Consider the following 13,952-nt stretch of genomic DNA (forward strand, 5'->3'; position numbering starts at 1 on the left):
AGGGTAATTTTTTAATTAGTTGCTTGTGAATTGTGCATGTGGGGTTCGTATATTGGCATATATGGGAAATTGATGTCGGTTTGGCTTCCCAAGTTCTAGGGAAGCACGTGTTGTTATTTGACTTAATTGGGAAACAATAATGCTATGATCTAAAAATGGGCTTTGAAATTTTGGAAGTCCGTAAGTGGAGGCCATAAACTACGGGTCAAACAAGAATCGAGCTGGGGTTCCAAATTCCAATGTTTACTTCGATTTTAAGCATTTATTTACTTGTTTAGTTTCTTTGACTGGAAAAAAAGATTGCTTTATCGGCTGTTTGATTTACCTACCATTCTACCAATGGCACAATTCCTTGTCTACTGATTTCTAGGGTGAAGGCCCATTGGAAGAAAAAGGCCTGGCCCAATAATAAAACTAAACTTGTGGCAAATGTCCAGGTTTGAAGGGAATTAATTATTAATTAAATTAAATACCATTATGAGAAGATATCAAAAGTCACTAGCCGCTTGGGATTCATACTTGAGCAGGCTAAGCTAAGCATTGACTGTCTCCGTCCTTGAACACCAAATTCATAACTACAGTACATTACTGCAGGCCAGGTCCACATCCTCTCTTCGATCGTCAAATGGGATTTCTTTGATCTACAATTGCCTTGACGACCTTAGCGAGCTCCGTAGAGGTAGAGCGTGCTTGAATGTCCAGAGACAGGTATAGATGGATCGATTGATCACTTGCTCAACTCATATGAAATCACCAAAATGATTTACCTGTCGTATTTAATTTGTGTGTGTGTATATCTATATATATGTCTATATATAGGGATAGATTTGATGAGATAGGGAAGAAGATCAAGAGAGATCTAGATCCGACAAAAAATACTGCAGCCTCTGAATCTGATCAAACAATGGGGAGGAGACATATATTGGGTCCTGGTCCTGGTCCTGCTACCTTGAACACCATCACACCTTGTGCCGCATGTAAGCTGTTGAGAAGGAGGTGCGCTGAAGAATGCCCTTTCTCTCCCTATTTCTCCCCTCACGAACCTCACAAATTTGCTGCCGTTCACAAAGTCTTTGGTGCAAGTAATGTCTCCAAGTTGTTATTGGTAATTCATATTGATTCACAAGTATTCAATTACCAAATCATATTGATCATGAATTATCTCATCTCATCTCATCAGTTTTAATTTGAGTGTAGGACGTGCCAGAGAATCAAAGATCTGACGCTGCTAATAGTCTGGTTTATGAGGCGAATTTGAGGCTTAGAGATCCTGTTTATGGATGTATGGGTGCAATCTCATCCCTGCAACACCAGATTCAATCTCTACAAGCAGAGCTTAACGCAGTAAGGGAACAACTACTCGAATATAAATACAAAGAAGCTGCTGCTAACATTATTCATATTGCTTCTGCTTCTGCCCATGATGATGATCATCATCTAGCACCTACTTTAGTTTCATGTGGGGTTGCCTCAATTGTCATACCATCTCCACCACCGCCACCTCCGCAGCAGCCTCGGGCTACCTCTTTTGTCATTTCCTCGTCTTCCTCTTCCTCTTCCTCTTCGACTACAACTTCTCTATATAGCTCAGCAGTAGCCGATTATAGTTCCATTCCAAGGGACAATGAGAATGTTCCATATTTTGAATAAATTAAATTAATGGATTTACAGACTCCGAAATTCCATTTTCTGTAATTTCAATTGCGTTAGTTTTTTGGTGATGAATATTCATCTTGTTACAGGAATCGTCGAGTTGTTTTATGTACAGATCCCTGGTTCCATGTTTTTCTAGTGGAAGGCCGAGTTAATTGTTTTCTTTTGTGGTTAATGTGGTTATTTGTTTTCTTTTTCTCTTCGGTTAGTGTATGTATACTGTTTACACCATATTTGTGTAGGCTTGTGGGTCGGGCTAAGATCAGAATATGGGCTTGATAGACACGTTGGAGGTTGGGCTGTAATCTGGTCGCACGGGCTGGATAGACTGAGGTTTAGTGGGCCGAGTTTAATTGCAGTAAGTGGTATATCTGGCCCAAATTCGGTGCAAAATCATGAAGATAAGATCAGTTATTGGTTTGTTCCTACAAACATGGGTTTGTTCCTATTTGCAAGGTGATTGGTTGCTTAGTTGCCTATTATCATGGAGAACTATTTTCTACACGAATTCAACAACGTGGAGAGAGTTTCTGGAGACATGGAGCTTCCAAAAGAGAAGGTTGAAGAAGATGGAGCATAATGGAGTGAATTTTGGGCCACTACAGTCATGACAGTTATGGTCATTTTTCTAGCTGATATGAACGAAGTTCTAGCTTACATGGAGGTATTGATGTAGTATAAAAGCAAGAAGAGAAGAGGATGAACGCACACACATCAAACAAACACAAATTGATAGTAATTTTCAATTGCTTAAAATAAGCAAACAAAAATCCCAAATTAAAATACTCGCAAGCGCACAATACCGTAGTAAAATAGGTTATGCAAGAACGAGGTCGAACCACAAGGATTGGACAAACAATACGATTAACTACTATACTAAACTTAGCAAAAGAAACAATTATTGAGAGATGGTTGATTGTAGATAGCAAGCAATGAAATCAAAGTAACGAAGTAAAGAAAACACAAAATTGTTGATTTTGGTTGTGAAAGCAAGTTTATGAAAGCACTAGGACAATGAATCCATCTTAATAATCCTCTCTAGTTGTTGATTACCTCACCTTTAATCCACTCAATCAATGTTGCTGACGAATCCACTAAGGCGTGAATTACCTATGGTATCTAGGCTAATTCGTTTATCTTAACATGCAAATTGGTTATGGTATCTAACTCAAATATGAACATGCAAGATGTCTTTAAGTGCTAGAATTCATTAGCATGCCATGTAAACCCTATGAATATGGTATCTACCCTAGGCGTTCCCAATTCCTAATCACAAGAAGCTGGTCCCAAATCCCGTATGGTATCTACGTGAGCTTGCATCAAATTACTTAATTGAAAACTTAGTTGGTGGTCAATCATCCAAACAATCAAACAAGTATATAGCATAGTGATTAGAAATCCAACATCAAAAGAACAATCAAAGATAATAGCAATAAACAAACTAGAGAATCATATTAAGACTTCATAATGCCCTAGCAAAAACATTTAGTTACACATAGTCATGAATGAAAACCACAAGAAAAGTTGGAGAACACCCTAGAAAAGTCGATTGAATGTCCGAGTGTTGAACCTCCGAAAGTCCCTAAGAATCATCTGAAGTCATCATTTTATAACCTCTTTCAAAACCTAAATTTCCTCTAAAACAAATACTAAAACTCCAAGGAAACCTCACGGCAACCCCTGGTTTCCAAAACAATAAACCCAACAAAAAGGAAAGAGGTTGACTTCTTCTTTGATTAGGAAACTGGACTGCTGAATGTCTCGAACGTTTTCCCATGTAAATTGAAGCTTGATGTCTTATCTTTCCAGGGATATCTCATACATCTCTAGAAAAATTCTGTGGAATCTTCTAGACCCACTTCTTCGCAGATAGCGCAGTTCTGCCGAGATCATATTTCAGGTCAACTTGTCTTCAAAATCTGGGTCAATTGGCTTCATCGAAAATTCCCAAAATATTCTCCAACATTCTTCAAGGTCTTAGCTTTATTCTTCAATTGACGGTTCTTCAAAATACTCAAAATCGACCATTTTCAATAAAAAACCATCCAAGTGCTTGAGAAAACTGAAAATGAGAAAAACAAAGTAATAAGTCCTTTTTAAAGTCAATCCTCTAACAAAAACCAAGTTTAGAGAGTACTAAAATGCGAGAATATATGAGCTTATCACAAATCTCAGCCCATCGGCTTAAACTCTCAAGCATTCAAACTTTCAAGCTCTCAAGCATTCTTATTAATATTCTTGTTCTCAAGCCTTGTTCTCACACACTCTTGTTTTCCAACCTCAATGTACATCTTTGTTCATCAATGAAGTGTTACATTCTGACATTTTCGTTCTTTTTTATTTGTCTAGTGAAGCGCACTTCAGTGGATCTAGAGTTCATTGGAGTTTTCATGTTGAGACCATGATTTAAACCCTTTCTCCTTACAATCGTTTGATTTAGAAGTTAGATTAGCAGTGCAATCACAATACATTCTATTTTTACACTTTGAGACTGATTGCAAGTCTCTAACACGCTCGTGACTGCCTGATCATCACAACGATCCCGTCTCCATAAAGGGTAGGGGTGACCTTTTTGGCATCTGCAACAGGAAGTGAACTTCCTGAGAGAGATCCTATAACCGCAGGACTCAATCAATCATTATCAACTTTTGAAGGAGAGCCACTTCTTCAAAGTTCACCACCAAGAGTGTAGGCCACTGCAAGTAGGCCTTCAAGTCCAGTTCAAGCTATGCAGACCAATGCATGGGATGCAAAGTTAAAGGAGCTGGAAACCAAACTCATTGTCGCAATGCAAAATTCCATCCAGACTACAATGCAGACCGTTGCTCGTTCATCCATTCCAACTGAGCCAAAGGAGATACTTGCTAAGGATGGAAAGGAAAAGCAGAATAGTTCTGAATTTAAGGGCATGCGTCTGGATCCCAAGATTCCATCGACGACCAAAATCAACAAAATCATTCAAGGTACACTCCACCTCACAAGAGGGATGAAACCATGCCATCAGTTGCTAAGGACGACATTGGGTGGTCACCAACACCAAAGATGCAGTCACATGTTTTTGCAAGCACCAACCCAAATGTCTTGCCTGCAGTCTTACCAACGAAATGAGGTAACCAATAATAACCATCAGGGAGGCTCTTCCCACGTTCCTGGGTTTACTGTTTATGATGGTCCTATTGTTCAAGCTCCACATGTAGATGTTGATGCAGTCAGGAATGTTATTCAAGAACTCTATGGACCCGGCCTTAGATAGGTTGGGCGTCCTGAATATCACAAGCCATACATGGAGTACATTGATCGGAAGAATCCATACCCTCGAGGATTCAGAGTTCCAGAATTCACCTTATTCTCCAGAGGAGATGAAATCCAATCTATAGTTGAGCATATTGGACGTTTCACTGTCCAATGCGGTGAGCTTGCCAACTTTGAGAACTTTGACAACTTCAAACTTCGTCTTTTTCCAAATTCCTTGACCGGACCAGCATTCACATGGTTTTCTACACTGCCAAGAAACTCTATTGGGTCTTGGAGAGAGATGGAGAGAGCTTTCCACACCCAATTCTTCAGAGCTGAGCCGGAAGTTTGCATTGCTGAATTGTCTAGGCTGACCCAGCGGCCGGGAGAAAGCTCTGATGCATTCTTAGCCAGATTCAAAAAGATGAGAAACCGGTGCAAGATTGTCCTTCCTGAGACTGAATACGTGAAGATGGCTCAGCGGTGTGTCGAAATAGAGCTTCACAAAAAGTTTCAAGGTATGAAATTCTGAGATTTTTATGAACTTGCAGCCAAGGTTGCGGAATATGAAGACTTGCTTAAGGAAGAATCTCGGAGAAGAAAGAATTCAGCGGACACTTACTATCAAGAAATGTAGCACGATGTGGAAACTGCAGAGATAGTCAAGAGTGAAAGCCTTGTCGTATGTCCTTCCCTAACCAAACTAAAAGATAGATTGAAGAAATCAACCAACAATGGGATGCAATATACCTTCGATACGACCAAGACTGAAGAGATCTTTGACTTCCTTCTTGCGGAGAAATTCTTATCGCTTCCTTCTGGTCATAAAATGCCTACCAAAGAAGAGTTAAAGGACAAGGAATACTGTATGTATCATGATCTCTGGTCGCATCCTACTGTTAGTTGTTGGGGTTTGTGAAATATGATACAAGAAAATATCAAGAAGGGAACCATCAAATTTCCTGACAAGGAAACTATGCTGATAGAAGAGGATCCGTTCCCATTCGTAGCAATAGTCAATGCAGTCAAGGCTGACTTGAAGAATTTGCTGAACAAAATTCAATATGAGGGAAAGGTCAACCGGGAAAGGACTCAAAGGCTTGAATGGAGGCCGAAAGGTATACACAATCCAAAGGATGAGCAGATTTTGCCTACAGAAAGATGTCCATCAAAAGATTTTCAGTAGAACCACAGCCCAGGGTATGTCATTCCTCCTAAAATGGACCATGATGGAAGGTGGCATCAGGTGCAACATAGAAAGTCTCCTCTACCGTTAACTCGGACTCAGAAACGTAGACTGTAGAGGCGAAATCTCGTCGCCAAGTACAGAACTGAAGCATTCAGAGCAACAGGTCATATAAAATGATGGGAGACGTATTATCCAGAGCAACATCACTAGAAATTCAAAGAAGTTCATCACTCGTTCAAGCGGGATGGACCATCCAAGTATTTGATGAAGGTGAAATATCAGACTCCTTCAATCAAGTCCATTAAGCAAATCTGGATGAGTAAGCCTAAACCAGAGGACGGCAATCCTAGAAAGCATCCTGGCAAACAAGCAACTGAAGATGTTGAATCCGTGGCTAGCTCTTCTAATAAGGTTGGTCATACTTTTGATTGTTTCATGGTAGGAACTATTCTTATCAAGTATCAATGCAATGCGATCATGTTACTTCTTGCATATCAAGCACCTAAGACTTGAAAGCCAGCCGAGTCAGTTAAAATAGAAGGGAAAGGTGCTGAGAAGAGTCAAAGTATGGTTATTATCTAGACCGTTGACAATGATAAGCCTAACAGGGTGATTTTCGAGAAGCCTTCATACGATATGACCCAACACATCCGCCCACTATACATTCAAGCTCAAATGAATAGCCGTCCTATCAGAAAGGTGCTAGTGGATAATAGGTCAGCTGTCAACACAATGCCAGTTACAGTCTTAGGTTCACTTGGGTTGACAGAGGACGATCTAATCTCAATGGATATCACAATGGCAGGGTTCACTGGAGAAGTCACCAAAGCAGTAGAAGTGCTGCCAGTTCAACTGACTGTAGGCAGTAAGACCTCTTTGTCATTAATTATCATGCATTACTTGGCAGGGGTTGGATACACACCAATTGGTGTGTACCGTCTTCTTTGCATCAATTTTTGCTTTTTTGGAAAGACAATGACACGGAGGTAATATAGACAGACGAAAGTCATTCCAAGTCAATATAGAAATTGATTACTATGATTAAGACATGGGACCAATAAAGTTCTTCGATCATACTAATGAAGGAGGTCCAAAGTATCTGTCTGCATCCAAGACAGAATTCAATTTTGTTCTAAAAATAGCAAAAGAGATACTCATGCCAAAGGCAATTGTGCAATATAGGCCGGCCTCATTTCCGATCATTGAAGAAGTTCTTTGATGTCTTTCTCCCTAGAAGAGAAGGACATAGTGCTGGTCGTAGTCAGAAAAGCCTAGATGCAGGCCGCACTAGATAGACTAGCAGGAGATCAACTGTGGGAGCAAAACGGAACAACAATGATCTTTGAAGAAGAAGAGTTGGTGCCTGAAGGTGATGAGATTCAGACGGATGATTTAAAGAAGGCGCCACCAACGTTAGATGATTCGAAAGCCGAAGTGCAAGATCCACTAGAAGAGATCAACTTGGGCACGAAGGAGGAACCTCGACCTACATACATCAGTAAACGTCTAGACAACAATCTGAAGGTACGGATAATCAAACTATTGAGTGAGTACCGAGATTGTTTTGCTTAGGATTATAATGAAATGCCAGGTTTAAGCCATGATCTAGTCCAACACAGGCTTCCTGTCTATCCTGACTGCAAGCCGGTCAGACAAACTCGAAGGCGATTGTTAATTGAAGTGGAGTTGAAGGTTAAAGAGAAAATCCAGAGGCTGTTCTGAGCAGGCTTCATACGACCAGGCAGGTACACTGAATGGTTGACCAACATTGTACCGGTGGCCAAGAAAAATGGAAAATCAGAATTTACGTAGACTATAGGGATCTGAATGCAGCTACACCTAAGGATGTTTACGTGATGCCTTTAGTAGATATGCTGATTGATGATATTGCCCAGAACGAGCTTCTGCCGGTGATGGACGGCTACGTCGGGTATCAACAGATTATGCTGGCTAGAGAGGACACCCATAAGACCGCATTCAGGTGTCCTGGGGCTTTTGGTACCTATGAGTACATAGCGATGCCCTTCGATCTGAAGAACGCAGGCACAACGTATCAAAGAGCGATGAATGCAATCTTTCATGATATGATAGACTACTCTCTTGCAGTCTACATCGATGACATTGTAGTCAAGTCCAGGAAGACAAAATACGACATTGAGCACTTAAGGAAAAGTCTTGAAAGGATGAGGATTCATCAATTACAGCTCAATCCACTCAAGTGTGCTTTTGGAGTCAAGGCTGGAAATTTTCTAGGCTTTCTTGTACACCAAAGAGGAATTGAGGTTGATCAAAATAAAGCTAAGGCTATCATGGAAGCTAAAGTCCCAATGTCTAAGAAAGAGCTTCAACGGTTCCTAGGCCATGTAAACTATTTGAGAAGGTTCATTTCTAACCTGGCCGGAAGGACCAAGGACTTTTCAGACTTGCTGAAGCTAAAGGCTGAAGAAACTTTTAGTAGGAAGGAGAAGCATCAGCAGGCCTTTGACAAAATTAAGGGATATTTGAGCAAGTCGCCTATTTTGGTTCGTCCTGCACAAGAAATCCCGCTGAAGCTATACCTATCAACATCTCATGATTCTCTAGGCTGCTTGTTGGCCCGGGATAATCTAAACGATCAAAAGCAGGTCATCTACTATCTGAGCAGATCATTGACCGACATTGAGATCAGGTATTCTGTTGTGGAAAAAATGTGCCTAGCTTTATATTTGGTTGTACAAAGCTCCGGCATTATCTAATCATGTCTAAGGTCTACATTGTATCTAAGACCGATTTATTGAAATACATGCTATCAAAGTCACTCTTGACAAAAAAGGTAGGCATATGGTCATTGGCTTTAACAGAATTCACTTTGACCTGGAAGCCTCAGAAAGCAGTCAAAGGTCAGGCCTTGGTAGATTGTTTGGCCAACCGCCAGACAGTAGAAGTGTCAGACGAAGAGGTGCAGTCTATGTGTTTTTCGCAGGAAGCCCTTTGGATCCTGAAGTTCGATGGATTAAGTACTAACCAGGCAACAGAAGTAGGAATAGTGATTGAGTCACCTAGAGGTACAAAATCAACACTTTCCTTTAATCTCGACTTTGACTGCACTAACAATCAGGCATATTATGAAGCTCTTCTTATCGGACTAGAGATCTTGAAGGAACTTGGTGCACAAGAAATCTGTGTTCTGGGGGATTCACAGCTGGTCTTGAAACAATTGATCGGAGAGTACAAATGCAACATCCTTGCACTAGCACCATACTATGCTGCGGCCATTCAATTACTTGCTAAATTTGAAGAAGTTACTCTCAATCATCTGCCTCAAGAAGATAATTGGGAAGCAAATGAATTGGCCTAGACCGCATCAGGATTACGAATGTCAGTAGATCTTACACACAAGATTATTCTAGTGGAGAAGCATTTACACCCATCAATAAGAGAAAGAGGAATGCCAGTAGAAGTACTGAATGTAGACGATCTGGCAACTGACTGGAGGTAGCCGATTATGGAGTACTTAAAGAACCCCAACCTCAAGACACCCAGAAACGTCAGAGTGCAGGCTCAAAGCTATGTCCTAATCAAAGGTGAATGTTATAGGAAGGGGTCTGATGGCTTACTTCTACAGTGCCTGAATTTCACAGAGAGCATGGAAGTACTGAGACAAGTACATGAAGGATTGTGTGGGGCTCATCAAGCTAGAATCAAGATACAATGGTTGATAAGACGACGTGGTTTTTTCTGGCCAACCATCCTGAAAGATTGCATCAGATATGCAAGGGGTTGTAGGCAATGTTAGCATTTTAGAAGCATTTAGAGAATTCCAGCGGTTGACATCCATCCGATTGTCAAGCCATGGCCATTTCGAGGATGGGCCATCGACATAATTGGTAAGATCTATCCCACTTCTTCTAAAAATCATGGGTTCCTCATGGTTGCAACAGATTATTTCATGAAATGGGTAGAGGTCGTTCCCATAAAGAAAATAGAGCAGAGCGATATGGTGGAGTTTGTCAAGGAACACTTGATTTATCGCTTTGGGATCCCTGAGTCAATCACAACTGACTAGGGCACAATGTTTATTGGGGAAGAATTCATATTGTTTGCTGAAGATTTTGGAATCAAGCTGATTAACTCAACTCCCTACTACCCTCATGCCAACGATCAGGCAAAGGCAAGCAACAAGGTCATTATCAGTATGCTGGAGAAGATGATGGACGATAATCCTAGAGTGTGGCACAAGATTCTCCTAGAAGTTTTGTGGGCGTACAGAACAACAAGACGGTCCAGTACTGACACAAGTCCATTTCATTTGACTTATGCACATGATGTTGTACTTCCAATGGAGATTGGCATTCCTTCTCTAAGGGTGGCAAGACAGAACAGCTTGACCGCAAAGGATTATTCAGAGCCAATGGTAATGGAATTGAAGCAGGTAGAGGAAGACCATATTAAGGCTTTCAATAGAATACTGGTCTAGCAGAAGAAGATTGCTAGGGCTTATAATAAATGGGTAAAGAATAAGACCTTTCATGAAGGCCAGTTAGTATGGAAGGCTATCTTACCATTGGGTACCAAAGACCGAGAGTTCGATAAATGGTCACCTCATTGGGAGGGACCTTTCAAGGTTCACAAAATATTGAAAGAAAACTCATATTGGCTCTGTAGTCTAGAGGGTTAACCACACAAAAAGTTTATCAATGACAAATACCTCAAAGGATACTTTCCTACTATTAGGGAAAGGAATCCTTCTGTACAAGGATGAATGTAAATTGGGCCAATATATGACCCAATAGCTTAGCTATTGTTAGAAATGTTATGTATCAAAGAAAGATAAGCTATATTAATAAAGGCCGAGTCACCTCCAGCAATTTCAAATTATCCTGGTTAAAGGCAAAACCACGGCCAAAATAAGGTTGACCTACAACCAATAGTTCCAAAATACAGACCGACTATGGTTTGGAAAGATTATTACAGTCATCCAAAATATAGAAATAAACTGTTCATGCAGGGAAATCAAGGGATTTAACAGCTATCCAGTGTGCACAAAGAGTTGTTAATTTTTTTTGTATCTGTTGCTACTGGACACTTCCTTTCTGGATTGCAGCATAGGAATACCAAATCTGATCAGTTACAAGCTTCAACCTTGTTGTATCCATCACTCTTGTAGCAGTCAAATCGTCGACCTTTTCCTTCTAGTCGAAAGATTGCTTCTTCAATTTGCTACTGCAATCCTACGATTGTTTCCTATTGGTTAAGAATGGTCTGGCACAAATTGGCATCCTCAACATGAGAAGCTTCAATTCCTGCTCTCAAGTCCTTAGCTTACCTACTGAGTTGGTAAAATTGATTCAGTCCTTCGGTCAAGCTAGAAATTTCTTTAGATAAGCGCTGGAATGAGGAGATCATGCCAGACAGTTCATTGGTAAGGCGTAGTAGCTGGTCTCTAAATGGGGCTGCTAGATTGGGATCACAAAGCAGTACCCTTGCAACGTTCAAGTAGGTGTCAGAAACTTCAGCTATCATGGCCGGTAGGTTAGTGGTCAAGTTTTCCTTCAAGGACTTGGTTGCTGCTTGAACCTCTTCTTCGGTTGGAGGGCCAACAGGAACTATTTAAAAGGTGATAGAAGCATATAGAAATTCAAAGTCTAGACCACTTAACGGGCTTCAAATTCCTCAAGATTCATTGCCTCGATAATGTGAAAAGGGACATCACTTTCGGAAGCCTACAAATACAATATGCGGATTAATATTAAGAAATTCAGCATGGGTAAGGTCAGAGAATGGCTGCATACCTGTGAGACAGGGTTGGCTCAAAGATGCACAGAGGAAAGAGGGTCAGCTTGGTAGAGTCTTGGTGGGTCAATCTTTTCTTTCTTAATAGGATGATTTAGACTGAACGGAGAGACAAATTGAGTAGTAAAGGCATCGTTACCAAAATCCAACAGTTCATCTTTGGAGACATGAGGAGAGGAATTAGGAGATTGGTTTTCGTCGTCACTCTCAGATGATTCACTAAGATCGATGGGCTGGCTGGATGACTTTCACGAAGTAGGTCTAGCACTCAGACGGGTCAATCGTTTAGTTGGAAGAGAACTCTTAGGAGCAGCAAGTTTCTTTGAGGATTTGCTAGTCTTTGGCTTCTTGTGAGGGGGACTAGAGGGTGCATCAGGAGTCTCTGTCATAAATAGACTGCAAGTTAGAATGCAGGTCAGGCAGAAACAGAAAGAGATCAAGAAAGCCAAGCAATCATGTTACCTTCAGGGGAGTCCGTATCTTTTTCACCTACAATTCTTACAATAGTGGTGGATGCGGGAAAAATTTCTTTTGCTTGCTTTTGCCACCAGAATTGAAAGGTTTTGCCTCTTGAAGGTCTATGTGGAGGAGGTACTGTAAAGGAGAAGGAATCTAGCATCTAGTCATTCATGATTTGGTGTTCAATGATGGTATTCTTGGAAGTGATGGATACCCGTGGGTGACCAGGGAGGTTGAAGAGCTTGGGAGGCAATTTGAGAATGCCCCAGTAATGAGGAATATACAGTTCCACGCCGCAAGTGGGATTTCATGGATGAGATAAGGTAACTCCAAGGTGAAGATATATGCACAACAGGAAACTAGCCCAGACTGGTTTGATTGCAGAATGGTTCATGTTGGAGTCATCCACAGGAAAGTCAAACCAGTCAGGGCCAATTCTTTGAGAGAAGTAATAAAACAGATGGCTTGGCCGGTCAGCAGGCATGCTGTACAGAAAAGAAAAGATGAAGTCAAAGGACTGATCACAGGTGCAAGTTGCCATGAGTTCACCGTAGGAAAAGTAGCTGGCAGGAGGGACGTATGTTATAGAATGAAGTTCAGCGAAATAATGAAAATCCTAGAGGGGCAACAATCAGAGGATGCCACTGTTTGGACGATTGAAACCTCGCACAGGGTGAGTTAAATTGGCCATAGCAAGGTAGAAACGGGCTAGTGACATTGAGCCTAGGACAATGTGTGTGCCTTGGGCAAGGGCTTATGCAATTGGAAGATATTCCTTGGTGGGCTGGTTGGCTGACACATAGCAAACAAAATGGCAGAGGAAACACCATAGGAAAGCTACATGTTCTTCAATACCTGGGTCACCGAAAAAGTAGGTTCTTGCTTTGAAGTAAGTATTACACTTCAGGACTGCATCGAAGAGTTGGAACTCTGGGTCAATAGGAGCAGGAATTAGGTGAGGAACATCTTGTTCAGTGACTGGTAGATTAGTGAGTGCAGTGACATCTCGAAGAGTGACAGACATAGGACCGCAATGGAATAGGAAGGAGTTGCAGGACCTGGACCAGAAGCATCCTAGGGCATTCAGTAGGTTTTCCTCAAAAGGGACCTCTATCCTTGATAAAGCAATCAGGTCAATCCCTCTAAAGCCCAAAAATCAACAAAAGTGGGAGCCAGACTATCGATCCATTCTCCCCAATTATCAGTGGGCTTGGACCAGGCTCGAGGTTTGACAATGGATACCATAGAAGAATGACGAAAAGGGATTTCCTTTGTGTCTTTGAAGGCTAAGGGTGTGGAAGGGTTTGCGTTGCTCAAGGTTGTAGGGAGGTAAATGTCATAGGAGACTGGTTCAGGAGAAGAAGCGGCCATGGTTGAAATGAAGAAAGAAGGAGGAAATTTTGAAGTCTTAAGATTTTGAGTGTGATGGAAGTATGTTTCTCTAGAAGAGTCCAGGGCTCAAGAGAAGTCTTTACTGCAAGGGCATTTGAGTTGATTTAAAAAGCTGTAGATGGGTGAGGTTGCAGTAAATGCGATTAGTTTGAAATTTGAATTATCTACACCAATTCAGGATGAGATCCCAACCTGATTGGCGTGGGGGACAAATGTTTACACCATATTTATGTAGGTTTGTGGGCCGGGCTAC

At 41.2% G+C, this 13,952-nt stretch overlaps 3 protein-coding genes across 3 annotated transcripts; all 3 read left to right on the top strand.

Annotated features, from left to right (window-relative positions):
- Nucleotides 1-527: 527 nt before the first annotated feature.
- LOC119979831 (LOB domain-containing protein 15-like) lies at nucleotides 528-1,816 on the top strand. The gene is made up of 3 exons (XM_038822461.1): nucleotides 528-708; nucleotides 820-1,105; nucleotides 1,198-1,816. The coding sequence occupies exons 1-3, from the start codon at nucleotides 695-697 to the stop codon at nucleotides 1,648-1,650; spliced, it is 753 nt and encodes a 250-aa protein (XP_038678389.1). The 5' UTR covers nucleotides 528-694; the 3' UTR covers nucleotides 1,651-1,816.
- Nucleotides 1,817-4,936: 3,120 nt separating this feature from the next.
- Nucleotides 4,937-5,806, top strand: LOC120010240. Its single transcript, XM_038860975.1, has 2 exons — nucleotides 4,937-5,405; nucleotides 5,544-5,806. Exons 1-2 carry the CDS (start codon nucleotides 4,937-4,939, stop codon nucleotides 5,804-5,806), a joined length of 732 nt encoding a protein of 243 aa, XP_038716903.1.
- A 3,007-nt stretch (nucleotides 5,807-8,813) lies between these two features.
- LOC120010249 (uncharacterized protein YpeP-like) lies at nucleotides 8,814-9,413 on the top strand. Its single transcript, XM_038860985.1, has one exon. It carries the CDS (start codon nucleotides 8,814-8,816, stop codon nucleotides 9,411-9,413), a length of 600 nt encoding a protein of 199 aa, XP_038716913.1.
- The last annotated feature ends 4,539 nt before the right edge of the window (nucleotides 9,414-13,952 follow it).

The sequence above is a fragment of the Tripterygium wilfordii genome, chromosome 2, assembly GCF_013401445.1.
Source record: "Tripterygium wilfordii isolate XIE 37 chromosome 2, ASM1340144v1, whole genome shotgun sequence".
NCBI classification, from domain to species: Eukaryota; Viridiplantae; Streptophyta; class Magnoliopsida; order Celastrales; family Celastraceae; genus Tripterygium; species Tripterygium wilfordii.